Below are 26,741 nucleotides of genomic sequence, written 5' to 3' on the forward strand. Positions count from 1 at the left end.
TTTAAAATACATGGACACATCAGGGTCACCAAAACAAGAAAGATCCAAGAAATCGTCGTAGCCAAAAGGCTCTTGAGAAGAAGTGACTGGCAAATATGGCATCCTGGATGAGATTCTGGCTCGGAAAAAGAACATTAAGGAAGTAGTGTTTGTTATTTTATCGATTCATTTCTTGTAAGAAGTTGCTGATGAGGAAACCCACGTTCAGCTGTCCAGGAGGCTGTGCGCACAGGAAGAGCCCACAGAGCCGGGCTTGGCACCCTGGCTCGCTCTCGCTGTGGGGAGGCACGCACACAGATGCAGCCCCAGCCAGCCAGGAGGCTGTGCCTGTGAAGCCAGTCTTGGAAGGACCTGGCAGGAAGTTGGGGCCAGGGCCCGTCGGAGCCCTCCCTCCGTGCCCACGCCCAGAGCCGCCCGCGAAGGCTGGGCGCCTGGCTGGCTGAAGCAGAGCCTGTGTGTGACCCAGCAGTGCCATGTGTCTCGGTTCCAAGTCAGGGTGTGAGTACACATCCGTGAGTACACATCCATGATTCCACGCCGGGAGAAACAAGTGGTCGAGTAGACAGGCCGGTCTCCTGTACAGAACAGTTCCCAGCATCTCATAAACGTCTCAGCCCTAGGGAAGGAAGGCGGCGCCTCTGAGCGGCTGCACTGGAGAAAGGGGAGAGAGTAATTTTACGGTGGGGAAACTTGACAGGAGCTCAGCAGGCCGGCAGTGGTTACAGTCATGCTGACTGTGTACGCATGTGCCTGTGATAGGACCTGTTGAGGACAGTGCACCTCCACGTGGGAGGAGAATGGGGCGGAGACCCCGGTAGGATGGTGGAAATGCAGTGGTAGGGACGGGGAATGGAGCGTGTTCCCTGGTGTGCTGACGAGAGTGGAGTGTGTATCCTTTACACGATGTGATGAGAAGGGCACTTTGCCCTGTCCTCCTCCTCTGAAAGCTCCCTCACTCCGACCAAAGACTCCCCGAGCTTCCGATCGTGAGAAACCCTCATGCAAACCCGAGCTGAGGACCGTCCTATAGATTCCCCACCTGGCCCTCCTCAAAGCTGTCAACTTTTCAAAAACAAGCTGTGAGAAGCTGTCCCATCTAGAACAGCATACTGAGGCTTGACGACTAAACCAGCTGTCGTGGCTGGGATCTTGGGCAAAAACCAGGGCATTGGGGGAGAGCTAAAGTAATCCTAATAACTGAAGTTTATGATGTTGCATCAGCGTTGGTTCATTTGTGACAAGTGTGCCATAGTAACTTAAGATGTTAAATTTAGAGGAAGCCTAGCCAACACTGTGGCATAGCAGGTAAAGCCACCGCCTGCAGCACTGGCATCCCATTTGAGCACCAGTTCTAGTTCCAGCTGCTCCACTTCTGATCTGGCTCCCTGCTAAGATGGCCCTAGTGCTTGGGCCCCTGCACCCATGTGGGAGACCCCGAAGAAGCTCCTGGCTCCTGGCTTTGGATCAGCGCAGCTCCAGCTGTTGCAGCCATTTGGGGAGTGAACCAGTGGATGGAAGAAACACACGCTCTCTCTCTCTCTCTTCTCTCTTTCTTTCTCTCTCTGTAACTCTGACCTTCAAATAAATAAAGGAAGAAAATTTAGAGGAAGCCTTATGTTGGATATGTGGGAACTGTAACATTATATAAATCTAAAATAAATATTCAAAATGCAGTGCGTATTTAAACATCTTAGAAGTTACCAGAGGACTAAAGGTGATCCACTAAAAAGCATGTCCAGGGACTGGCAGTGTGGAGTAGCAGGTAAAGCCGCCGCCTGCAGTCCTCGCATTCCATGTAGGCACCGGTTCATGTCCCATCCAGCTCCCTGCTGGTGCCCTGGGAGAAGCAGCAGAGAATGACCTGGGTGTTTGGGTCCCTGCTACCCACATGGGAGACCTGGCTTCAGCCTGGCCTAGCTGTCACCATTGTGGCCATTTGGGGAGTAAACCAACAGATGGAATATCTCTCTGTATGTCTCCTCTCTCTCTAATTCTTTCAAATAAATAAATAAATCTTTTTTAAAAAGTATGACCCATCCAAAACTTAACATATTCTCAAAATTCTAAAAAGTTGAACATTCCTACTTCGTAGCATTTTAAAATTTTATTTCCAATATTCATATAGCAATATTAGCATCTATAATGTATACCCCATTTATAAAATGTCTTGATTTAATTAATGAACCAAGTGTCTCAAAGGTTTCCTTTCAGAAGAGATGGACTGTTACATTTTATTTTTCTAGTTGCCATCTTGATTTTATCCATTTAAGTTTTAGGAATGTAGACCTAGTGTGATTTGTAAGTTAAATATTGGTGGAAACATACATGACTGCCTCAGTGTGACTGGTGTGCCTGCACAGTCCCTCACTGAATAAGCTGTAAGGAAGCTGTGCCGTCAACAAAACACACATATCCTCATTAGCAACGATGGCAGAAATGGATCAGAACTCTACACAGCTATTAAAAGAGCTTCCTGTGTTAACTTCTTCCCCGTGCAGGGACCCCCATTTCTGATAGAAAAATGTTTTGAGAAAAATGGAAGTACACGGAAGTTTCGTCCATCCACTCATCTGTGCCTGAGTGCCAGCCCCACGCTTGCCCTTGGTAGCACGCACGACTGTGTCTTCTCCACCCGCGTATAGCATCGGTGAAGGCAGGAGCCGCATGCACTGCGTTCCCCCGGCGTCCCCAGCCCCTAACGCGTGGACACAGCTGGTAGCAGGTGCCTTGGTGCCTCACCCGCATCCTCTGGGCTAGCCCAGTTCTCAGATTGCAGCACCTCTAGCCAAGGGCATTCTTTGGCAGCCGGACCTGCGGGCCTAGAGGCTGGTGGGAATGCCCTGAGCGAGGCGGGCAAGGCCCTACAGCTCTGAGGTCTGCATCGCAGTCTCACAGCTTCAGGAAGCTCTCCTCTGCTGGCAGGTATTTCCCTTTGGAAATGCTTTCCTTCCCTGTCTTATTTGTCTTGGTCTCCCACACTAGGAAAACATGCAATAGATATTTATTGACAGGATGAATTCCTCAATTAAATAAAATTCTGATTATTCAAAGAAATTATCCAAGGGAAAGAATATTAGAAATATTTGATTACTGTTAACAAAATATAAAGTGGTATTCCATAAGGTGTAGAAGCCTTAGGCATTCTGAAACAAGTCACTTTTCAATTATTTGAAAGGCAGAGTTACACAGAGGGAGACACAGAGAGAGCTCCCTCTTCCATCTGCTGGTTCACTCCCCAGATGGCTGCAACAGCCGGGACTGGGCCAGGCCCCAGCCAGGAAACCACACCCAGACAGGATGCTGGTGTTGCAGGCGGCAGCTTAACCCGTTAGGCCATGATGCCGGCCCCGCTTCCTGACCTTTCTTAGGGCTGTCAGCAGCCTGTGTGATCCTACGTGATTGGCTGACACGGAAGCTTTGCAGGCAGGGACAAGGCATCGTATTCACCTTTAGGGCCCCACACCCAGGACAGGGCATAGCACAAGGGAAGCCTCCACGAGTGTCTGTTGGGTGAGTGCGTTATTAGTGGAGCAGCAGAGTTTAAGGAGAAGAGCTGCTGTGGTCTGAGATGTGGCTTTAAATCCCACTGGAGTCCTTTCCTTGCTGTCTGGCTCTGGGCAAGTCCCATAACTTCTAGTCTCAGTTCCCTCGTCTGTACAGTGAAGAAATTCAGGCATGTCTCCCGGTTCCAGCTTCTTGCCGGTCACATCCTGGGAGGCAGCAGTGACGGCGCAGGTGCAGGGTTCTCGCCACCTGCATGGGAGACCTGGATTGAATTCCTGGCTCCTGACTTTGGCCTGGCTCCAACTGTTGTGGGCATTTGGGGAGTGAACCAGAACTGGAAGGGATCTATCTCTGCCTTTAAAATAAAATATACTTTTTTTAAAACCTGGAAAAGAAAAAATAGAGGAAGACATTGAAATTAAAGAAAGTGCAGTTCTTAAAGATGATGGGGAACTTCACAGGGAACCTGTTGCCTGGTCGTGAAAACAGAGGTGAGAAAATAAGATACGAGAAGCTGACAAGGAGAGCCTTGAGTGCAGTCCCAGGGTGCGTGGCCTTATTCCACAGCCAGAGGGGAGGCATGTGAGATGGAGACGTCCGAGAGATGACAGGGAGGAGAGAGCTCTAAAGGATGAATTATGGTTCCCTGAGGAGATGCCAGAGTTGAAAACGGACTTGGGAATGGTCCTCGTAGTTTGTAATGAAATTGGCCATTGGTCATCCTGGACTAGCACAGTGGGACACAAAAGATAAGTGTCAGGGAACTTGGTTAGTATCACACGATTTAACACTTACTTTGCTAATTACTGTGTGTGCTAAGGTAATTTTTTTCTGCCCATATAATTCCCAAGTAGTCTAAATTTTCTGCAAGACAGGTCAGGAACAGCTGTTGTAGTGCGGTAGTTAAGGTGCCCCTGGGGGTGCTCACGTCCTATAACAGAGCCTGGATTCAAGTCCCGCCTCCACTTCCCACTAAACTTCCTACTTATTGTTTTTAAAGATTTACTTATTTATTTGCAAGTCAGAGTTACACAGAGAGAGGAGAGGCAGAAAGAGAGAGAGACAGAAGTCTTCCATCTGATGGTTCACTCCTCAGTTGGCCACAATGGCCAGAACTGCACCAATCCGAAGCCAGGAGCCAGGAGCTAGGAGCTTCTTCCGGGTCTCCCATGTGGGTGCAGGGTCCCAAGGACTTGGGCCATCTTCTACTGCTTTCCCAAACCATAGCAGGGAGCTGGATCTGAAGAGGAGCAGCCGGGATTAGAACCGGTGCCCATATGGGATGCCAGCGCTTCAGGCCAGGGTGTTAACCCGCTGCACCACAGCGCCGGCCCCAAACTTCCTACTTACATGCACCCTGGAAAGCAGCGGTGACTCAAGTACTTGGGTCTCTGCCAGCCATGCGGGAGACCTGGATGGATGGAGTTCCTGGCTCCGGGATTTGACTTGGCCCGGGCTCAGTTATTGTGGATGTTTAGGAAGTGAACAAATGGAAGGTCTCTCTCTCTCAATCTCAGTTCCCTTCTCCACCCCCACATTGCTCTGCTTTTCTAAAGAAAACGTTTAAGAAAGTAAAATATACAGGTCTTCGTGGGCTGAGTGGAACTGTCAAAGAAGCCTCTCAGAGATAGTGTGGTAGAAACTGAACCATGATGATGGGTGAGGATTTAATACACAGAACAGGGGAAGACGTTATGGCAGGCCAAGGGAAGGGGGTAGCATCCTGGCCAACACACAGCTTTGGAATTGGGGGGCATCAGGTTCAGATGCCGGTTCCACAACCTACTAGCTTTGTCCTTGAACTGAGGTCTAATCAAGGAAGTGACTGGACCAGGAAGAGATAGAAAAAGTATTCCAAGCAGAGGAATTGTAGCTTCAGGCCCCATGGAAGAGTCTAGAAGCCCTTTGTCTAGAGAGAATATCGGGGTAGGGTGCTGTGATGGGTGAGGCTTGGGGGGGACAGGCCTTTCAAGGCCAGCTTCTTGCAGCTGCTTCATGGATTTTGCTTTCTTTCTAAAGCAGTTGGAAGTCATTGGAGTGTTTCAGCAGACACAGACTCCCATCTGGCAGTTCTGTCTGGGTGCAGTGTGGACAGCTGTTGAAGAGAGCAGTGTGGAAAGCAGAGAGATCAGTCAGGAAGTTAGGGTGTACACTGACTAGGGGGGTAGTCATGGAGGCGGCGAGAACTGGTGAATTTAAGAGACTTGGGGCATAAACCAGCAGGACGTGATACGTTGGCTGGGGTAAAGACAATGACAAGGACAACTGCTAGATTTCTGCATTGGGAGTCTGGTTGGGAGTCGGTGCCAGGCAGTTTACTTATAAATATGCCATAAATCCATAATGCATTGCAATTTTTTATTTAAATTGTCAATTAACTTTGTTATAGAGATTTAAATAATAAAAAGACTTATTTGCCTGGGCAGTTTACAGTTTTGATGCTCTCTATTCCCCTATATAGGTACCTATTTCCATATGGCATTTATTTTAATTTTCTGTTGTGTATTCTTAGTATATAGTTACACAGGAGCTTTGCTTTCATTTTCTAAATCCTATGTTTGGGGCCGGCATTGTGGTGTAGTGGGTAAAAGCTGCTGCCTGCAACCCAGAATCCCATATGAGCACCGGTTTGTGTCCCAGCTGCTGCACTTCTGATCCAGCTCCCTGCTGCCCACATGGAGGATCTGAAAGAAGCTCCTGGCTCCTGGCTTTGGCCTGGCCCAGCTATGGCCATTGCAGCCATCTGAGGAGTGAACCAGCTGGTGGAAAATCTCTGTCTCCTAGTCTCTTCCTCTCTCTCTAAATCTGACTTCCAAATAAATAAATAAAACCTTTTTAAAAATAAATAAACCCTGTATTCTTTGACTTTGCTAACCTTGCTCATACAATGTATAAATGTTAAGGTTTTTTTTTCCTTTTTTAAAAAAATATTTATTTATTTGAAAGTCAGAGTTGGAAAGAGAGAGAGAGAGAGGTCTCCCATCCGCTGGTTCACTCTGCAGGTGGCCGCAATGGCCGGGGCTGGGCCAGGCCAAAGCCCAGGAGTCAGAAACTAAATCTGGGTCTCCCACGTGGGTGCAGGGGCCCAAGCACGTGCACCATGGTCTGCTGCTTCCCCAGTCGGGACTGGAACCGTTACTCATCGGGATGCTGTGTCACAGGCAGCAGCTTAACCGTCCACCGCAGCTCTGGCTCCTGTTTTTTCCTTCTCCGCCTGAGTGCCCTCCATTTTTTTTCCTTGCCTTATTACACCAGCAAGGAGCTTCAGCATAGGGTTGAATACAATTAGGGAGAGTGGATATTCCTGCCTCGTATTGGATCTGATGAGGAAAACATGTCATGTTTTCCCCTAAGCCTGTTAGCGCCTGGTTCAGGGAGTTCTTTTATGTTAACTGATGCATATTTTTTTTCTTCTTTCAGCAGAAGACTCAGAAAGCGGTGTTTACATGCGATTCATGAGATCACACAAGTGTTACGACATCGTCCCAACCAGTTCAAAGCTTGTTGTCTTTGATACTACATTGCAAGTAAGTGCATAGATTTTTCAGTATGTTTGCATAGTTTCTTTACACAGTATGTTATTATTTTTTTTGAAGATTTATTTTATTTGAAAGACTGAATTACAGAGAGGAGTAGAGACAGAGAGAGGGGTCTTCCAACCACTGGTTCAATCCCCAAATAGCCACGATGGCCAGAGCTGAGCCAATCCAAAGGTGGGTCTCTCACATTGGGTGCAGGGGCCCAAGGACTTGGGCCATCCTCGGCTACTTTCCACGTGCATTAGCAGGGAGTTGGATCAGAAGTGAAGCAGCTGGGACTCGAACCACCAGCGCCCATAAGGGATGCTGGCACTGCAGGCGGGGGCTTTAACCCATTGCACCACAGCGCCAGCCCCTCCCCAGTCATCTAAATCCAGCAATACCAGCAGACCTTTACTGAGTCCTTTCAAAATATCAAGCACTGTGCTGAGCTTTTGTCTGAACTCTCCGTCTCCGTGGCATCCTTATGTAAAGAGTGTGCTATCACTGTCGTCTTCCTCCTACAGATAATGAAACCCAAATTCTAGAGTTCGAAACCTTAACACAAGGCTTAACCTGCAAGTTCTAGAGCTTAAGGGCTTGGTGCACAGAGCTCAGGTGTGATGAAGTCTGGGACTTGAGCACAAGTCCGTCTGCTGTATGTGAGAGCCTGACTTCACTGTGGAAGTGCACCCCTCCCTAAGCTTGTCCTGATGGATTTTAGTAGACTGCGTGATAGATAAATGTGAAATAATAGAGTTAGAAGAAGAAAAGGCCAAGGTAAATAGCTTTCAGGGAGTACTGTATTGATCTCTTTTAAGAAAAATTTGAACCTGATCATTTTGGTATTAAAATTACTTTGTATCAATGTGACTTACGATCACATATGAAACATCCCAAATAATATGCTCAATGTATTGACCAAACTGCGTTCCATGAAATAAAATACATGCATGTGAATACTCTACACACCTTTGTAGTGCGCCTGTAGCGTGTATATTTCTGTGTGAATCATCAGTAGGGTTGACTTCACTTGAGTTCCCCAGAAGTGGACGGTCAGCCAGGAAGCCGTGGGCAGGTAGTTTACGAAGGGTGCGTTCCCAGGAGAAACCCTGCAGGAGTTCTAGGGCAAGGCAGGGAACAAGGTGCAATGAAGGGTGGCCTCGAGCTGAGTCCTCAGAGGGCCCTGGACTGAGTGGAGCCCCTGAGAGTCCATCCCAGCGTCCTCCACAGCCCTGCCCTAGGTAAGCCTTCCCAGGCCATCCCGGCCGACGCCGCCCAGGCTCTTCCAGCTTCCTCCCAGGCCCTCAGGCCTCTCACGGGCCCTTGCAGCCAGGGTCTGCCTTGGCTCCCACATCTGCACATGTGGCTCTTTCCCGGAGGACTCCCCAGGCTCTTGCATGCACCGTGCCTGGGTTCTGTGCCTGCCGCACAGGACTCGCAGGAAGGAGGAAGTGATTTTGGTTTTGTCTAGTTTCATTTCCCAGGTATTTCTTACTAGTATATGGAAATACAATGGATTTTTGTTAACTGACTTTATGTGTTGTGACTGCAGCAGGTGACCTTCAGAGTCCCTTTGAAAACCCTAAGATTCTCTGATTGTTTGACACAGGGAAGCATCCAAATACGGGGTTGCAGTAGGGGCAATGTGGAATCATTTTTAGGAAATGTGGTCTGTACACCTGCAACCAGGAATTTCAGGAGTGCAGTAACTAGACATTCTGAATTTCCAAAATGGACTGCTAGCTCGCCCCTCCCCCACCAAAGGCTCATTGCTGAAAGTACCTGCTCTGCTGACCCTTGGCGTTGCCATCAACAGAAAAATAGCGACAGCCGATCTGACGTGCTGTGTACCTGGCTCTTCCCTGCACCGTGCAGCTGACTTTCTCTAGAGTTTAGAATTTAGCCCAAATGAGTAATACATGAGAAATGCGGTGTTCTTCAGATGTCAGAGGTCACTAGCCCAGCAAATATCACTTCCAAATTAGTAGGAGCTGTGTGCACATCACCTCCAGGAAGTCATTTATCCTGTGAGGCTCTAAGCTTGGAAGGAGCGAAAATTTACTATCATGGAAATAGGGGAGAAAGTTGTTTGGTACTGGTTAAAGCAAAGTAAAAGATGTCTTTGAGGGGCTGGTGCTGTGGCGTAATGTGTTAAGCCTCCGCCTGCGGCAGCGACATTCCATATGGGCACTGGTTTAATCTGGCTGCGCCGCTTCCAATCCAGCTCCCTGCAAATGCACCTGGGAAAGCAGTGGAGTATGCCCAGGTCCTTGGGCCCTTGTACCCACATGAGAGACACAGAAGAAGCTCCTGACTCCTGGCTTTGATCTGGCCCAGCTCCAGCCACTGTGGCCATGTGGAGGTGAACCAGCAGATGAAGATCTCTCTTCTACCTCTCTCATTGTAACTCCACCTTTCAAATAAATTGTTACCAAAAAAGAATGGTTTTTTTTAATATTTATTTATTAATTTGAAAGTAGGAGTTAGAGAGAGAGGGGGAGAGAGAGGGACAGAAGTCTTCCATCATTGATTCACTCCACAATTGGCCTCAATGACTGAAGCTGTGCCGATCCAGAGCCAGGAGCCTCTTCCGGGTCTCCCATGTGGGTATTGGGGCCCAAGGACTTGGGCCATCTTCCACTGCTTTCCCAGGCCACAGCAGAGAGCTGGATCAGAAGTGGAGCAGCCACGCCTCAAACCGGTGCCCATGTGGAATGCCGGCACTACAGGCAGCAGCTTTACCCACTACACCACAGCGCCGGCCCCAAGATGTCTTTTGAAAAGAAGAGACATGAGTATTCTCTAGACACAGATTGCAGTACTAGTCATAGAGCCACCCTCAAAGCTAAGAAAGCTAAGAGGAGCCAGCGCTGCGGCTCACTAGGCTAATCCTCCGCCTTGTGGCGCCGGCACACCGGGTTCTAGTCCCGGTCAGGGCGCCGGATTCTGTCCTGGTTGCCCCTCTTCCAGTCCAGCTGTCTGCTGTGGCCAGGGAGTGCAGTGGAGGACGGCCCAAGTGCTTGGGCCCTGCACCCCATGGGAGACCAGGATAAGTACCTGGCTCCTGCCTTCGGATCAGCGCGGTGCACCGGCCGCAGTGCGCCAGCCGCGGTGGCCATTGGAGGGTGAACCAACGGCAAAGGAAGACCTTTCTCTCTGTCTCTCTCTCTCACTGTCCACTCTGCCTGTTAAAAAAAAAAAAAAAAAAGAAAAAGAAAGAAAGAAAGAAAGAAAGCTAAGAGGAAAACAGCACAGGGGTGGCAGGGTCCCGGGACCAGCCGGGTGTCCACCACTGAGAGCCTGGTTAAGTGAACTCCAGTGTGGACCTAGTGGAATGCCTGTAGCTGTAAATAAAAGCAAAGCAAAGTTGTAACAGATATATTTCGATTTTAGTTTTTTAGGAAAAAATAAAGGCCATCTTCAGAGCACAACAGACAATGACAGGTTACTCTGAGGGCAAAGAGCATTTGAGCCGAACTGGACAAGGGAGCAGAGTCGGCCATTTGCAAGGAAGCTGGAAAGAGGGGATCTACACCAGAAATAGGAAAACGGAGCAGACGCACTGGGAAGAGTGGGAATGAGAAGTGTGCTGCCCCCAGAATGGGGGAGAGAGGAATTCCCCCAAGTTCAACGCTGGAATTAGCCTAAGGATGTGTCCCGAGAAAGTGGAAATTCAGTGGACAACTTCAGGTTCTGCAGCTGGGGGACTGTCCTCACATCAGTCCTCTAGAGCCACCTTGTGCTGTTGACCAAGCCCAGTTTTCCCCGTTGGCTGCTGCTGCCTGAGGAGCTGCCCAGAGACCGGACGAGGGAGGGGGAGGCCTGGGTGCCAGAGCAGCCTCCTCGCACCCCAGGCCTGGCGAGCTCCGTGTGCACCTGAGAGCGGAGCGCCGCTGACCCCGGCGTGGGAACCAGACCCGCATTTGCGATGGCGAGCTCAGGTTGCACTGTCACTTAGCATCCACGGTTAGTTGCTCCGTGTCAGTCAGGGCCCAGTACTCAGCCAGGAGCTGCTTCCTGAGAGGAAAATTACCTGCAGGCGAGGACCTCGTGGTCTCGGATTTCCCCCCAGGTCCCTCTGCACTTGCCCTGTGAATTTCCTGTTGGTGGGAGCACTGTATAGCACCCCTAGGACTGCTGTGGAGAACCAGCCTGATCCTGCTGTGGTCCCCTCTGGAAATAGCTTTTAGAGTCACTCAGTGCACATGTCAGAGTCACACATGCAAATGTACCTGTTGCGTCCAAAAGACCCACCTCACATTATGTGGTAACAGGAGCCACAATTTGAACTTTACCTTGGGGGCCTCTGTATGTTCCAGGCCATTCTGGGGCGTCAGACCCTATAGTTGTGTGGGGTCTGTCCCTCACCTTATGGGTTTTGTGGGGTTTTTTGTTTGTTTGTTTGTTTTGACAGGCAGAGTTAGACAGTGAGAGAGAGAGAGAGAAAGGTCTTCCTTCCATTGGTTCACCCCCCAAATGGCCGCTACGGCTGGTGCACTGCGCCAATCCAAAGCCAAGAGCCAGGTGCTTCCTCCTGGTCTCCCATGTGGGTGCAGGGGCCAAGCACTTGGGCCATCCTCCACTGCCTTCCCGGGCCAAGAGAGCTGGCCTGGAAGAGGAGCAACCGGGACAGAATCCGGCGCCCTGACCGGGACTAGAACCCGGGGTGCTGGTGCTGCAGGCAGAGGATTAGCCTAGTGAGCTGCGGCACCGGCCCGCCTTCTGGTTCACATGTCTCTCTGAGGCATCTAAAGCCCTGGTACTTCCTGCCTGCCAGATCCTGCCAGCACATGCCCTCTGTGTGGGGGGGGCCCTGTGATGATCTGGGGGGTGTGAAGGTGTTGGACTTCTGCAGGTCGCAGCAGTGTACAGCCTGGAGAAAGCATACTGTGGCCGGGGAAGCAGACTGCGGAGGGACCTTGTAGGCTGTTCTGTCTGGGCAGTGGCCTCAGGTCCCCTGGATATACATTGTGAGCAACCATGACAGTCCTGGGTACGCAGTACTCTCCAGTCCTTCTCAAAGATGCAGTCACAAGCCAGGCAGGCCGTCTCCCGGGGCCTTGATGGTGAACTGCCCAGCTCTGCAGGGTCCCTCACGCCAGCCTCTGCGCTTGCCCCAGGGATGCTCCATTGCATCGCTTCACAGCCTCGTACCAAGAGCAAGTTCCAGAGGCTTCCTATGGGGCCATGGCCCCCAGTTTGACCGACAGACCACGGTGACAGTCTGGGTTCTAGGGATTGGCATCCACGCAGAGCCAGTGTCCAGTAACTCTGGGAAGTCTGCATGGCTTTTTGCACGCCCCTATGGGAAGGATGGGGCGAAGAAAAATGGTGTGGGGGGAGTGGGAGGGGTCAGCGCTGCCATCTTCTTCCCCAGGGAGAGTGAGTCTGGGAGCTGGCTCAGGTCTGCACCCTCGGTGAGAGGACCAGACTCTCCAGTTTGATGATTCAAGTTAGATTTTCAGCCCTACCCTCAAGAGTTTTTCTTGTATATAGATCAAGTACTGTTTTAGAAGGCTGTGCACCTGTTTCATTGTTAGGGACACTGTAGTCAGTTAGCTACCACCGAAGTCCCCTATGTTCAGAACTTTCATTCCTGGTTGCCCACGTTGGTACCTGTGCCTGCCTTGTCATTCGCAGGAGTCCCAGCACTTGTCCCTGCTACTGGGCGAGGTCTGGGCAATGACTAGGCAAGGTCATTCCCATTGGAATCAGTGAGGCCATCCCTGCAGGGTCCACAGCCCGTGCTTGGCCGACAGAGCACAGCCAGCCTGGAGCTTTTCAGGGAAAAGGCTCCCTTTAGTGCTGCCGTGGAAGCTCTGGAGCCACAGGCCGTGACCTGAACTGGCCGTTCTCTCCATGTGTGCTCCAGTGCACTCACACCCAGCCCTGTGGTCCATGGGACTGGCTCGGTGGCCCCTGGCAGGTGGCATCACAGCCCCACATGATGAGTTGGTGGGTTGTGATGCCACAGCTTTGCCCTAGGTTACAGGAATCTGATTTCCCCTTGACAGAGTTCACACTGTGTTCAAGCCCAAGCACGCAGGAGCCCAATCCCAGATCTGTTTCTGAGAACCACTGCTGGTGCCAACTTCTCTGCCAGGAGACAGAAGCCATACTGGCTATTTGAACAGAAATTTAACATAAACAGCTGTTCGTTGGTTGTAGGTTTGCTGGGTGCCTGAAAGGATAAAGCCCTCTAAGGCAGTACTGTGAAGTTCTGATTTGTGGACTGGCAGCTTCACCATAAGCTAGGACCCTACAAAATGCTTGTTGTCAGGCCCTCCAGACCTGCTGACTCGGGAACTTGGGGTGAGACCCAGGGGTGCATGTTTTACTGGGACTTTGAGTGACAGTCATGCACACTGAGGTGTCAGCCATGCTGTAGGGTGCCGTAGGGAAGTAAGAGGGACCCCACGGTACGCTTCTGGCTGGTGCTTGTGTGTCTGGGTGGGAGTGGGGGCTTGGAGGAGCTCCTGTGCGTGATGAAGAAATGACAGACTGGCTGAGCTGCTGCTCTGAGGAGGAAGTGGGTCCCCAGGTGAGGCGGTGCAGGCCCAGCACCTACAGGCTCAGCGGGCGGACTGGAAAGCCCGCAGGTCGCAGACGGGAAAAAGCAGGCCCCCCTCCTCCAGCTCTGAGCCCCTCACTCGCCTCCTCGATGGAGCCTGAAGTAGAACCAGCTGGCAGTGCCAAATGTTGTCTCCAAGTCCCAGCTTCAGAGTCAAGCTGGAGCAAAGAAACAATAACTTAATCATCGCTGGCGCAGTAGAGAAGGAAGACGCATCCCATTCCCTTCCCAGTAAGCCCGAGAGCTCAGAGAGCAGGTACGAGTTAGTGGTTCTCAAACACAAGTAAAAATTCATAATGGAAGCATCACGTGCCGGGACTGGGCGCTTTAAACAGTAGCTTTGTTTTTAAATAAACTTTTAGCGTAGTTTTAGATTTATAGGAACACTGTCCAAGTTTATTTTTTTCCATTTTCCTCAGTGTGAGATATGCCCGTCATAATGAAGGAGCCAGTGTTGATACCTTACTATTAACTGGTCTGTACCACATTGAGACGTCCTCAGTTTTTCCCGGATGTTGTTCTTCCTGCTTGAGGATCCGCCGGGGTTACTGTTACATGGAATCTTCATGTGCCCGTTTCCTCTGGTTCTAATGGTTTCTCAGACTTCCCTTGGCTTTGACAACCTGATGGTTTTTCAGGAGCATGGGTCAGGTACGTCGTCGAGTGCCCTGTGTTGAGATTTGCCTGATGTGTTTCCCGTAGTTAGACTGGGAACGAGGGTTCGGGGCATGGAAGTGCCCTTTTCTTCCTGCCGTCCTACACCCATGTGACTCACCTGGCCCAGGTACTGGCAGGTGTCTTCGCCGTAAGGTTACATTTGTTCTTCGCTCTGTACCATGGTCTCTGGGACAAAGTCACCGTCCACAGCCCACACTTAAGGGGTGGGGAGTCAGATTCTACCTGCTTAAGAGCGCAGCATCTGCACAGATCGGTTGGGATTTTTGAGCTAGGGAGACTTGTGTCTTCTCCCCTCTTTTACTCATTGATTCAGTCATTTATTTCAGTGTGGACTTAGGAATATTCATTTTACACTTTCAGTTACAATCTAATACTAAAGTACTATTGTATTATTATTCCAGCAATACGATCTTTAATATTGCCATTGAAAGAAAAGTAGGCAGGTATCCAGATAAGTACCTATTAGTAAGCACTGGTGTGTGTATGTGTGTGTGTGTGTGTTTAAGTAGGAAATACAGAATGAAGAGCATATAATCAAAAACAAATTTAAAGAAGGGCATGAATGGAAGGGGGCTTCCCCGTATAATCCTTGCTGAGGATCAGAATGTAGAAGCACGGAGGAGAGGGGGTGCTCGATTGTGTGAAAAGCCAGAAGGAAAGAGAAGCGGGAATGCTGTTGTTCGGGATTGTTGCTGCTGCCGGTGCTGAGAGAAGGTGAGGCTCCTCAGCTCGGGCTGTGCTGTTTTCCCTGTCAGAGAATGATCTGCACAAGGGAAAGGGAGCATACACCGTGGTGGGAGGGGAGAGAGCCCAGGACGTTGGAGATCATAGGAGAGTGCCCGCCTGCACTGACCAGGTCTGACTGCTAGTCCAGGCTGAGCCTGTGTCTGTCGTAAGGGAATTTAGAAAGGACGTCTCAGAACTGTTCATGATACTGGGAGAAGGGTGGTGAACGGGGCTGATGTCAGAGGCCAGGGGTAAAGGAAGATGAGGGTGGGGTGAGCCCCGGTTAAGGTTGTGAGTGAGTGGAGTGTCCCCAGGGAGTAACGTGATGGTCCCCTCCTGAGTGTGCTGTAGATGCGGTGATGCCAGGACCGCCGTGTGCGAGTTTCAGCTGGAGAGCTGGCAGAGCCTTGGGTGGTGCCCTAGTGGATGAGATGCAGAAGTGTGATTTGACAGCACACTCAGCGCATTAGTGGCTCATTATTGAACCTTAAGAGAGTGTTAATTAAACCTCAGTAACCCACAGGAAGCTATCTGATTGTTTGGATACCTCTTGTGGGCCATTGAAAAACCATTCATGCCCTCAAGTTCCAGCTACTCCTCACTTCATGCAGGTGCAGCGGCACGGCGCTCACCTCAGGCCCACTCTGTGTGCCCGTGGCTGCCTTAGCCGGGGCAGGACAGGAGCCAGTGGACAGCCGCCTCTCCCTGCCCTTGGGGCGGGCAGTCCTCGGAAGACTCCAGGCTGCCCACACTGTGGCTGACTCAGAAGCACCTCCTTGTGCTGACTCACCCTCCTGGCTGTGTCATTCCTGCCACCAGCGCTCCTGCGTCCTGGCATCACATTCCCAAATAAGCTGCATGGTGGCGAGCTCTGCCTTCCAGGGAACGCACGCCGAGAAACTGGTGATACCCCGGCGACTTGTCCTCTGAGCTCCTCGCCGTTTGGAGCTGTGACAGAAACTGATTGTGTGGGTGGCATCATCTGCTTTACGGGAGACTTGAAGCAGGAGGGAATGGCTAATAATAATTAATACCCAGAAGGCGTCTTCCTAAGCTAAATGTTCTTAGGACTAACTAGTAAGCATCTGGTGTCCGGAACAGAGGAAGTGGTAGTCCATCAGCACTCCAGAAGAGAGTGGACTAGGGCTCTGCCGGAGCGTGTGCTGTCGCCGGCACAGACGGCGGCCTCCTGGCTAATTCAGACATCTTCAGATGTCCTTATAAATAGTTTTAAATGTCAAGTGTTAGAAAAAAGCTTATAGCAAAAAAGGCAGTCTCTCATCTTCATCCTTACTTCTTTGTCGTATTCCCCCAGACGCCCCACAGAGCTGCTGAACTAAACACAGACACATACTTAGTCCATAACACTTCCCAGGAAAAGATGCCTGGGCGCGCACTGCCTGAAATCTTAGATGTCCCTTACGCTCGATACAGTTCCGTGATGGAGATCATTTTTCCTAAGAGCTTTGAAGGCATCAGTCCATTACTCTGGCCAGCAGCATTGCTGGAGAGCAGTCTTATTTGCAATTTTATTTCATAAGTTCCTGTCTGAAGCTTTTGGGGCTTTCTCTTTCTACCTGGTCTCCAGCCCCCCCACCCCCAACAGTGTGCCTTGTGGTCCCCTGGGCTGCCGCGTGCTGGCACTCACATTGTGCAGCGCTGTGTTGCTTCTGTTCCTCCCTCTGTCATTTTCCTCCTATGGCTCCCTTATTTTCTAGAACTCCCACTGGCAGAACGTAGACACGCTGAATTAATCTTTAATTTTTTAAAAAGATTTATTTATTTATTTATTTGATAGAGTTACACAGAGAGAGAAGGAGAGGCAGAGAGAGAGAGAGAGAACTTCCATCCTCTGGCTCACTCCCCAGTTGGCTGCAATGGCCGGAGCTGCACTGATCCGAAGCCAGGAGCTTCCTCTGGGCCTCCCGCGTGGGTGCAGGGGCCCAAGGACTTGTGCCATCTTCCACTGCTTTCCCAGGCCATAGCAGAGAGCCGGATCAGGAGTGGAGCAGCCGGGACTCGTACCAGCGCCCATATGCTCATAGCCTCACCTGCTACACCACAGCGCCGGCCCTTAATCCTTAATTTTTAAAAAAGATTTATTTATTTGTTTATTTGTTTGAAAGAGACAACAGAGAGAGTGGGAGAGACATAGAAAGATCAATCTTCTATCCTCTCATTCACTCTCCAAATGACCACAAGGGCCAGGGTTGCGCCTGGCTGAAACCAGGAGCCTGGAATTCCGTCCGAGTCTCCCACATAGGTGGCAGGGGTCCAAGCACTTGTGCCATCCTTGGCTGCTTTCCCAGGCACATCAGCAGGGAGCTGGATTGGAAGTGGAACAATTACCCCCTTTGCCAAAATACCAGTCTCAATCTTTAATATTTTTATCCTGTCTTTTTTTTTTCTTTCTCTGTATTTATGTTCAACTTTTTTGGGAAATTTTTTTCTTAATCATTCTAAAAAGATACACAGAAAACTAGGAGGTGTGTGACTTCAGCATCCGGAGTCTTGGCCCGTGACCACCCATTCGTTCACAGCACTAGAGCTGGCACGGACCCGCTGTGTACAGTGGGTGGCTCCAGTGAGCAGCGCCAGGCCAGCCCCCGCTCCAGATGTCCCTGTCTGTGCATTTTATTTCTGGAGCGACTCAGCTTCTCCAGAAAGTAATTCCGTGGTGCTGGTGGTGGTGGTAGGTAGCTGTGCCATCACCGGATTTGAAACAGCCTCCTGTTTTCTTGTTGGGCCCTCTCTCTCCCCAGCCAAAGTCTCCAGGAGGGGTCAGTGTGGCCCTGGCCTCGGGCCGACTCCCATCCCCACCTTACACGGAGCCTTGGGCGTTGCCACTTTGTCTGTCAGCAGCTGCTCCTGCCGCTCTCGTTTTCTGCAGCATTTGGGCCCATGAGTGGCTCTTAGTTTGTAATATTTTTAACTTGTATTCTGTAGTTTGAGATAGTTTTTCAATTCGGGGAGTACAAGGGAAACTGCAGAAGCCTGCATTATATTAGATACTGCAAGAGTAGAGGGGAGGGACAGATCTGTTTGGATTGGAGTGGTGTGGGTAGGTTCTGTTCCGGAGTCAGACACTGAGGATGAACGGGTTTCGGTAGAAGGAACGGCATGGCAGAAAGAGTGGAAGGAGAGTTTGAGGAGTGTGATGCAGCTGTTGAGGAACAGCTGGGGCCGGCTCACAAAGGCTCTTGAAGACCATTCTTACGAAGCTGGACGCCGGGTGGGCCTTTTGGTACAGCAGTGGAGGCGCTGCCTGAGACAGCTACATCGCATGTCAGAATGCCTGGCCGGCTCTGCTCCGGATTCCAGCTTCCTGCTAATACACAGCTCGGGAGGCAGCTCAAGGACTTGGGTCCCTGCCACCCACGTGGGAGACCCGGATGGAGTCTGGCTCCTGGCTTTGTCCAGGCCCACCCCCAGCTATTGTGGGCATTTTGGGGAGTGACCAGTGGATGGAAGATCTCTCTTTGTCTCTCTTTGTCTCCCTGCCTTTGAAATAAAATGAAAATGAATTTAAAAATTAAAAGAAAAAGAAAGTGAACCCTTTATGCAGAGGATAGATGCCGTCAGGGTATTATTAAATCCACCTGACAAGCTTTGACATAACAGTTTATTAAGAGACGGGCACTGGGACACAGTGGGCTAAAGCCACCACTTGACGTGCCCACACCTGCTATGAGGGTGTCTTGGACCAAGCCCTGCCTTCTCATGTAGCTTCCATGTGTGGGCCTTTGGGAGTGAACCAGCAGATGGGGAAGAATTCTCCGTTCCCCTCCTCAGTAAAGAAAGCTAAGTAAGAAGACGGAGCAGGGCCGTGCTGAGGCACAGGTGTCCCAGCAGTAGGACACCCGTGTCCTACACTGAGGGCCTGGGTCAGTTCCCGTCCCCGGCTCCTGATGCCAGCTGCCTGCTGACGCACACTCTGGGATGCAGCTGTGTGGGCTCGAGTTATCACATTCCTGCCACCCGCATGGGAGACCTGGGCTGAGCTCCTAGGTCCCGGCTGCAGCCCAGTTCAGCTAGTGTTTGGGGACTGAACTAAGGGGTAGGATTTCTCTCTCTCCTCAAATTAAAAAAAAAAAAAAAAAAAAAAAAAAAGAGAACACTCCTGTTACACAGTCATTTCCTTTGATTTGATTTGCAGTAGCCTTGAGACTTTTAGTGACTTTGCAGCAGGTGAAGTAGCAGGTTAGTCAGAGAACTTACCATGAGGAAGCAAAATATTTTTTCTGAAATAAGTCCCAGCTGCTCCACTTCCGATCTAGCTCTCTGCTATGGCCTGGGAAAGCAGTGGAGGATGGCCCAAGGCCTTGGGCCCCTGCCCCCACATGGGAAACCTGGAAGAAGCTCCTGGCTCCTGGCTTTGGATCCACGCAGCTCCAGCCATTGTGGCCACTTGGGGAGTAAACCAGCAGGTGGAAGACCTCTCTCTCTCTCTCTCTCTCTCTCGACCTCTCTCTCTCTCTCTGTAACTCTGACTTTCAAGTAAAATAAATAAATCCTTAAAAAAAAATAACTTCTAGACCTAATGTGATATTTGTATAAAGTGTAACTGTTAGCTCTGAAAATCAGGTATTGGGGCTGGTGCTGTGGCATAGCTGGTAAAGCCGCTGCCTGCGATGCCAGCATCTCATATGGGTGCCAGTTCATATCCGGCTGCTCCATTTCTGAGGCAGCTCCCTGCTAATGGCCTGGGGAAAGCAGCAGAAGATGGCTCAGGTGTCTAGACTCTTGCCACAAACCCCAGGCTCCTGACTTCTGCCTGGCCCAGCTGCAGTCGTCGTGGCCATCTAGGGAGTGAACCAGCACTGTCTTTGGTCTCTCCCTCTCTCTAGCTCTTTTTTTTTTTTAATTAATTAATTTATTTATTTATTTATTGACAGGCAGAGTGGACAGTGAAAGAGAGAGAGACAGAGAGAAAGGTCTTCCTTTTGCCGTTGGTTCACCCTCACCCTCCAATGGCCGCCACGGCCAGCACGCTGCGGCCGGCGCACCGCGCTGATCCGATGGCAGAAGCCAGGTGCTTCTCCTGGTCTCCCATGGGGTGCAGGGCCCAAGGACTTGGTCCATCCTCCACTGCACTCACGGGCCACAGCAGAGAGCTGGCCTGGAAGAGGGGCAACTGGGACAGAATCCGGCGCCCCAACCGGGACTAGAACCCGGTGTGCCGGCGCCACTAGGTGGAGGATTAGCCTAGTGAGCCGCGGTGCCGGCCATTTTTTTTTTTTTTTTAATTTTTTAAAGACTTATTTATTTGAAAGTCAGAGTTACACAGAGAAGGAAAGGCAGAGAGAGAGAGAGGGGTCTTCCACCCGCTGGTTCACTCCCAAGTGGCCGCAATATCCCGATCTACACTGATCCATAGCCAGGAGCCAGGGGCTTCCTCCAGGTCTCCCACGCAGGTGCAGGGACCCAAGGACTTGGGCCATCCTCCACTGCTTTCCCAGGCCACAGCAGAGAGCTGGATCGGAAGTCAAGCAGCCAGGACTTGTGGGCGCCCATATGGGATGCTAGTACTGCAGGCAGCAGCTTTACCTGCTGTGCCACAGCGCCAGCCCCTTTACTGTACCTTCTAACCAGTTATTTTTGTTTGTCCATGAAGCTCAGTCACTTGTGTCTGGAAGGTAATTGGTTCCCTGGATAGAACAGAAACTTCTAGAAATGAGTCCCCTGAAGGAAGGACTCCTCATTTGGCTCTCACACATCCAGAGTTTAGATCATTCAACTCAGCCCACCTAGAGAAAGGCTCTCCTTGATAGGATCCCAAGGTTGTATACAGCATTCTCTTGGTTTTCCGCATTCGTTACAGTTGTGATAAAATCATGCAGTGAGTGCCCAGAATGACATTTAATTAGTGTCTGGTCTGTTGTATTGCTTATGTTTATTTTTCCTATGTGTTATTCTTTTATTCCTTCCTTCCTTTGTTTGACTGCACTTTTTGCCTCAGTTAGCTCTTCAGTTATGCATTCTTTTACTAATCTTTTGGATACTACCATATGGATTATGATATACTTCCCATCTTACAATATTTTCACCATCTCCCTAGCAGTGCAAAATGTTATCTAACAGCTTTAACTTCATTAACCCCTCTCCTGCCCTGTGTGTTGTCACTGGTGTGTATTTGCTTCTATATGTGGCTTACAACCTGTTCCACAGGATATTATTTCTCCGGTTCCAAACACCCATTGTTTATCTCTGCTCACCCACATCCCCTCCTTCCTGGCAGCTCTGGAGCCTCCCTCCGGCAGCATCCGGAAATCCCCTGTGTCACCCCATGGTTTGCTTGGCAACAGTTTTCTCAGCTTCTGTTTGTCAAAAAAAAAAAAAACCACTTAACTTAGCCAGTCCTTTTTGAAGGGTGTTTTTGCTGACATACACTCTAGGTTGTCAGGATCTTTGTCTTTGAGCATCTTAAAGTTTACTTTCTGATGCCTTCTTCTAGCTTTCACAGTTCAGTTGCAAAAGTCCCCATCAGTCTGATTGTCACTTTTTTGAAAGTTAATGATGAGTCTTTTGTCCTCTGGTTGGTTTGTTCTTTTTCCTGTGGTTTTCAGCAACTTGTCTGTGACGTTCTTAAGTGTCATTTTCTTTGTATTTATCCTGCCTGTGGTTTATTTATTTAACTCCACTTTTCTGTTGAAATGTATCTGCTCAAAGATGATTTGGAAAAAGCCCTCAGAAAAATTCTGGAATTAATGTGGATCTCAGTGCACGTACTGATTTCTCCTTCCAGAGTTACAGCTCCCGCCTTGACAAGTGAGTGACAGGCCCCAGGAAGCAGCAGGTTAAGCTGATGCTCGGGATACCCAGTCACATGTCATGGTGCCTGGGCCCAAGTCCCACCTCTGCCTCCCGTCAGCTTCCTGCTGATGTGCATCCTGGGAAGCAACAGGTGGTGGCCCAGACACTTGGGCCCCACCACCCAAGTGGGAGACCCAGATGGAGTTCCTTGCTCCAGGCTTCTGCCTGGCCCAGCCCCAGCTGTTGCAGACATCTGGGCGGTGAACCACCAGATAGGTCTCTTTCTGCATCTGCATCTCTCGCTGTCTCTCTGCCTTTCAAATAAATAAAAACAAATTAATACACTTTGAAAAATGTGTAGCCCCCTGAACCCTGCCTCTGTTGATGCACTCCAGTGCTTCCAAGTGGTGTGTCATGGTTTCTGTACATGGTTTCTCTCGTTTCCAGCTGTTCCGTTGTGGCCAAACTCAAACCTTCCAGGAGTAGCCTTTCAGTAACGTGACCACTTAGAGTTTCATGAATCATCCCAACTAGTAATTTTCATTGCTACATGTTCTGATGTTGTGAAATTTTTATGTATTTTATTTATTTAAAAGGCAGAGAGAGAGAGACAGAAATTTCCTATCTATTGCTTCACTCTCCAAATACCAACCTGGTGGGTGGTAAGAACTTGAGCCGTCACCTTGCTGCCTCCCAGGAAGCTGGGATCAGGAGCAGAGCTGGGACTTGAACCCAAGCACTGTGATATGGCATGCAGCAACCCAAGTGGCAACTTAGCCTTCACACCGAACTCTTACAGCTAAGTCTCTTATTCCGAAGAAAATAGTTTATGGTTTTAATGATTCCCTCCATTTCTATCCTGTTCTAACCAGTTTAGAAAAACAAACTAAGCTGATATTTAATGTATTTTAAAACCTATTTAGGCCGGCGCCGTGGCTCACTAGGCTAATCCTCCGCCTTGTGGCACCAGCACATTGGGTTCTAGTCCCAGTCGGGGCGCCGGGTTGCTCCTCTTCCAGGCCAGCTCTCTGCTGTGGCCCGGGAAGGCAGTGGAGGATGGACCAAGTACTTGGGCCCTGCACCCCATGGGAGACCAGGAGAAGCACCTGGCTCCTGCCTTTGGATCAGCGCGGTGCGCCGGCCGCAGCACGCCAGCCGTGGCGGCCATTGGAGGGTGAACCAATGGCAAAAGGAAGACCTTTCTCTCTGTCTCTCTCTCACTGTCCACTCTGCCTGTCAAAAAAAAAAAAAAAAAACTATTTAGATGTGATTTTCCTTGTATTTTATCTTCTTTTTTTAAAGACAGAGTAAGAAAGAGAGAAGGAGATGAGGTGGGGGGATCTTCTGCCCATTAACTCACTCCTCAAATTGCCAAAACAGTCAGATCTGGACGGGCCAAAGCCAGGAGCCAGGAACACCCTCCTGGTCTCCCACATGGTGACGGGGCCCAAATACTTGGTCCATCATCCACTGCCTTCCCAGGCGCATAAGCAGGAAGCTGGATTGGAAGCAGAGTGGCCAGGACTAGAACTGGCACTCCAGTACGGGATACCAGCGCTGCAAGCAACAACTAAACCTGCTGTGCCACGCCAGTCCCTTTTTATAATATTTTCTAAGCCCAGGATCAGGGATTGTCAGGGTATCATCCAGGTAGAAACGGAGACCATTCAAATCAGTGTTCCATCCCTGGATGCCATATATTTACACAAACGGTATGACTACTTTATGATCCCTGGTACAAGGTGTGATTCAAAAATAGTTTTTCAATGTATGAGTGCCATTTAGTTAGATTTCTTAGCCGTATCGTTGGGCTGGCTCTTCTTACCTTTTTCCCAGTTCTGTGCTGGTTCATCTATATATAGAATCTCTGCTATACTCAGGACATGTGCTGGGCTGGCTTAAGATAAATGTATACAATAAATAATGCAACCTGCCATACCACAGAGTCCTTTACATTTTTGTGTAGGTGAGCCGGGCACATATGTAATTCTACATAAATGCAAATTGTGTCACAAAAAGGAAGAAATAGGTATTGAGTTCTTAGTCCTACAGTCTGCTCTAAGTTCTGTTCATTCTTACCCATTTCTTTTCACAATGAGGGGGTGTTTTTATTTTTAAGATTTATTCATTTATTCGAGAGGCAGAGTTACAGAGAGAAAAGACTTCCATCCACTGATTCACTCCCCAAATGGCCACAATGGCTGGAGCTGGGCTAGTCTGGAGCCAGGACCTGCTTCCTCCATGTCTCACACATGGGTACAGGGGCCCAAGCACTTGTGCCATCTTCTACTGCTTTCCCAGGCCATAGCAGAGGAGCCTCCGGGACTAGAACCGGCGCCCATATGGGATGTCGGCGCTTCAGGCCAGGGCTTTAACCCGCTGCACCGCAGTACCACCTCATTTTTGTGATTCCTGATACAAGCTGGGGCTCAAAAATATTTTACCAATTTATGGTGCCACCAGTAGTTTTATAACAGCACTTGCGTTAGAAGCTATAACTTAAAAACGTTGGTTTATTCAAATAGCTAAATGATACTTTAAGTTTGCTTTAGTTTGTATTTCTTGGGTTATTAATAAGCTAGAACTGCTTTCCCTGTGTTTACTTGCTGTTTGTATTTAGAGGCTCATTTTCCACTGTTGGCTACTATTAAACCATCAAGGATGCCAGCTGAGGAAATGCCAACAGCTGCTTCTGAGTGCTCACGAGCTGCCTGTGTTAACCTGCTCTGAACAATGCCTGCCCCTTACTGAGCTGGCGTGAATGCTTGTCTCTAGAAGACAGAAAACCCGAGTGTATCTTCTGTGCCTTTTCTTCCTCGAGGAAACGAGAAAGAGCATCTGTTGTTATGGAACATTATAAGAACAAATCTTCAATTTAAGTAACTTGATATAACTTCACTGTCTTCCGATGAACTAATAATCACATAAAGGAGAAATAAGACGTGTTTAATAACTGTGTATGGTTCTGATTATATAAAGTGTCTATGCAAGAGCTTTTAGATGCAATAAGAAATGAAATGCAAGTTAATTGCATTGTTTCAGGTTTGAAAAATAATCGCCAATCCCTACATGCCCAATTTAGGTATAATACAAAAGGATTTCTTGCTAATGTAATCAACAGATGGAATTCAGTTATTTTTTGCTTATCAAACTCACAAAGCAGATCATTGAAGGGACCTGGTCAGGATTTGAATATCCTAGTTGAAGGTGTTTTTCTTCCTGCCGTGTGGATGCTAAAAGCATGTTTGTCTCCTGTTTCTCTTTAGGTTAAGAAGGCCTTCTTTGCCTTGGTAGCCAATGGTGTTCGAGCAGCACCGCTGTGGGAGAGTAAAAAGCAGCGTTTTGTAGGTAAGCGGGTGGGCCTGGGGAAGAGTGAGGGGGAAGCTTCCGCACAGAGAGCCTCCAGCTTCCGAATGGGCGCTGGTTCAGGGCCGCCCTGGTAAACGCTGAGGCAGATTAAAGGACACTCTTTTTTTAAAAAAAAAAAAAAAAAACAAAAAAAAAAACACAACTTTTTTTTATTTGACAGGTAGAGTTACAGAAAATGAGAGAGAGAGAAAGAGAGAGGCCGGCGCCGGGGCTCACTAGGCTAATCCTCCGCCTGCGGCGCCGGCACCCCAGGTTCTAGTCCCAGTCAGGGCGCCGGTTCTGTCCCTGTTGCTCCTCTTCCAGTCCAGCTCTCTGCTGTGGCCTGGGAAGGCAGTGGAGGATGGCCCAAGTGCTTGAGTGCCTGCACCCCATGGGAGACCAGGAGGAAGCACCTGGCTCCTGGCTTTGGATTGGCGCAGCTCCAGCTGTGGCGGCCATTTGGGGAGTGAACCAATGGAAGAAAGATCTTTCTTTGTCTCTCTCTCTCACTGTCTAACTCTGCCTGTCAAAAAAAAAAAAAAAAGAGAGAGAGAGAGAGACAGACAGACAGACAGAGAGACTGGTCTCCCATGCAGGTGCAGGGCCCAAGCACTTGGGCCATCCTCCACTGCCCTCCTGGGCCACAGCAGAGAGCCGGACTGGAAGAGGAGCAACCAGGACAGAATCTGGTGCCCTTATGGGATGCCGGTGCCGCAGGCAGAGGATTAACCAAGCAAGCCACAGCGCTGGCTCCAGGACACTGTTAATTTTACCCGCTGGCCGGGTAGAGCTGACAGCACATGGAAAACACCGTTGTATTTTCTGGAGCTCCTTTTACTTTGGTTGAACTTGTTTTGGTTCAGCAACTTCTGGGGACCTGTGTGCCTTTAGCAGCCAGCGAGCAGAATCCCTAGAGGGCCGCCGTGGTCAGACCTAAGTTAGCCGCCCTTGTCCACTGCCAGCCTAGTGTCGTGGCTGCACCACGCATCTACTGGGTGGACACCTTTTTACAGGACAGGCAAAATGTGGTGAACCATTGTTAGATCATTAAAAACCACGTGTAACTTAGGCCTGCTCAAACGCCATCATTTCCCGTCTTACAACTGGTAGTAGACAGTGATGGTAGTGTCTCTGGGAGTACCCGTCATTTTATTGTGGGGTTAGCTCTTTATGTCTGCCTCCCCTTCTAGGCTGCGCATTCTTCAGGGAAGGGGTTCATGTCTGGATTTTTGTAGTCCTGTGCAGCACATGAGTGGTCGGCACTCCCTGAATGGTGACTGTGTGTTTAAAACCATTGTTTTCAGAATGTGTCCCAGGAAACCCAGGTGCCCCCACAAATGTCATGTTTCTAAAGCTTATGGAATACTCTGATACTGTGTCTCGTGTTTAAGTATTTTAGATGATTTACATGTGGGTGGGATTATTTTTGATATTTTATAATAAGTAAGTTTTCTGTCATTGATTTGCCAAATGCTGCAGTTAATTCCTTTGTACGTGCTGTCTAATTCCTGCTGCCTTGGTTTATCTAGCTTAATGTAGATACTTAGCACACTCATAATAGTTTTGAGTAATAGTTTGAGTGTGTTAAACATATTTGCTATCTTCAAAGTATATTTTACAAGCTTCTGTAGTAAACATTT

General features: G+C 49.5%; 1 protein-coding gene across 14 annotated transcripts in view; it reads left to right on the plus strand.

Annotated features, from left to right (window-relative positions):
* The window catches only part of PRKAG2 (protein kinase AMP-activated non-catalytic subunit gamma 2), a 311,916-nt gene that overhangs the window by 266,636 nt on the left and 18,539 nt on the right, over positions 1–26,741 (plus strand). For 9 of the 14 annotated variants that reach the window (XM_051857058.2, XM_070077300.1, XM_051857065.2 and 6 more), the window contains 2 exons: positions 6,925–7,031; positions 25,020–25,101. In XM_051857058.2, coding sequence (XP_051713018.1) covers positions 6,925–7,031; positions 25,020–25,101 — 189 coding nt within the window. The remainder of the gene's footprint in view (positions 1–6,924; positions 7,032–25,019; positions 25,102–26,741) is intronic. The other 5 variants (XM_051857059.2, XM_070077299.1, XM_070077304.1 and 2 more) reach the window with 1 other exon arrangement.

The sequence above is a fragment of the Oryctolagus cuniculus genome, chromosome 7, assembly GCF_964237555.1.
Source record: "Oryctolagus cuniculus chromosome 7, mOryCun1.1, whole genome shotgun sequence".
Lineage (NCBI taxonomy): Eukaryota > Metazoa > Chordata > Mammalia > Lagomorpha > Leporidae > Oryctolagus > Oryctolagus cuniculus.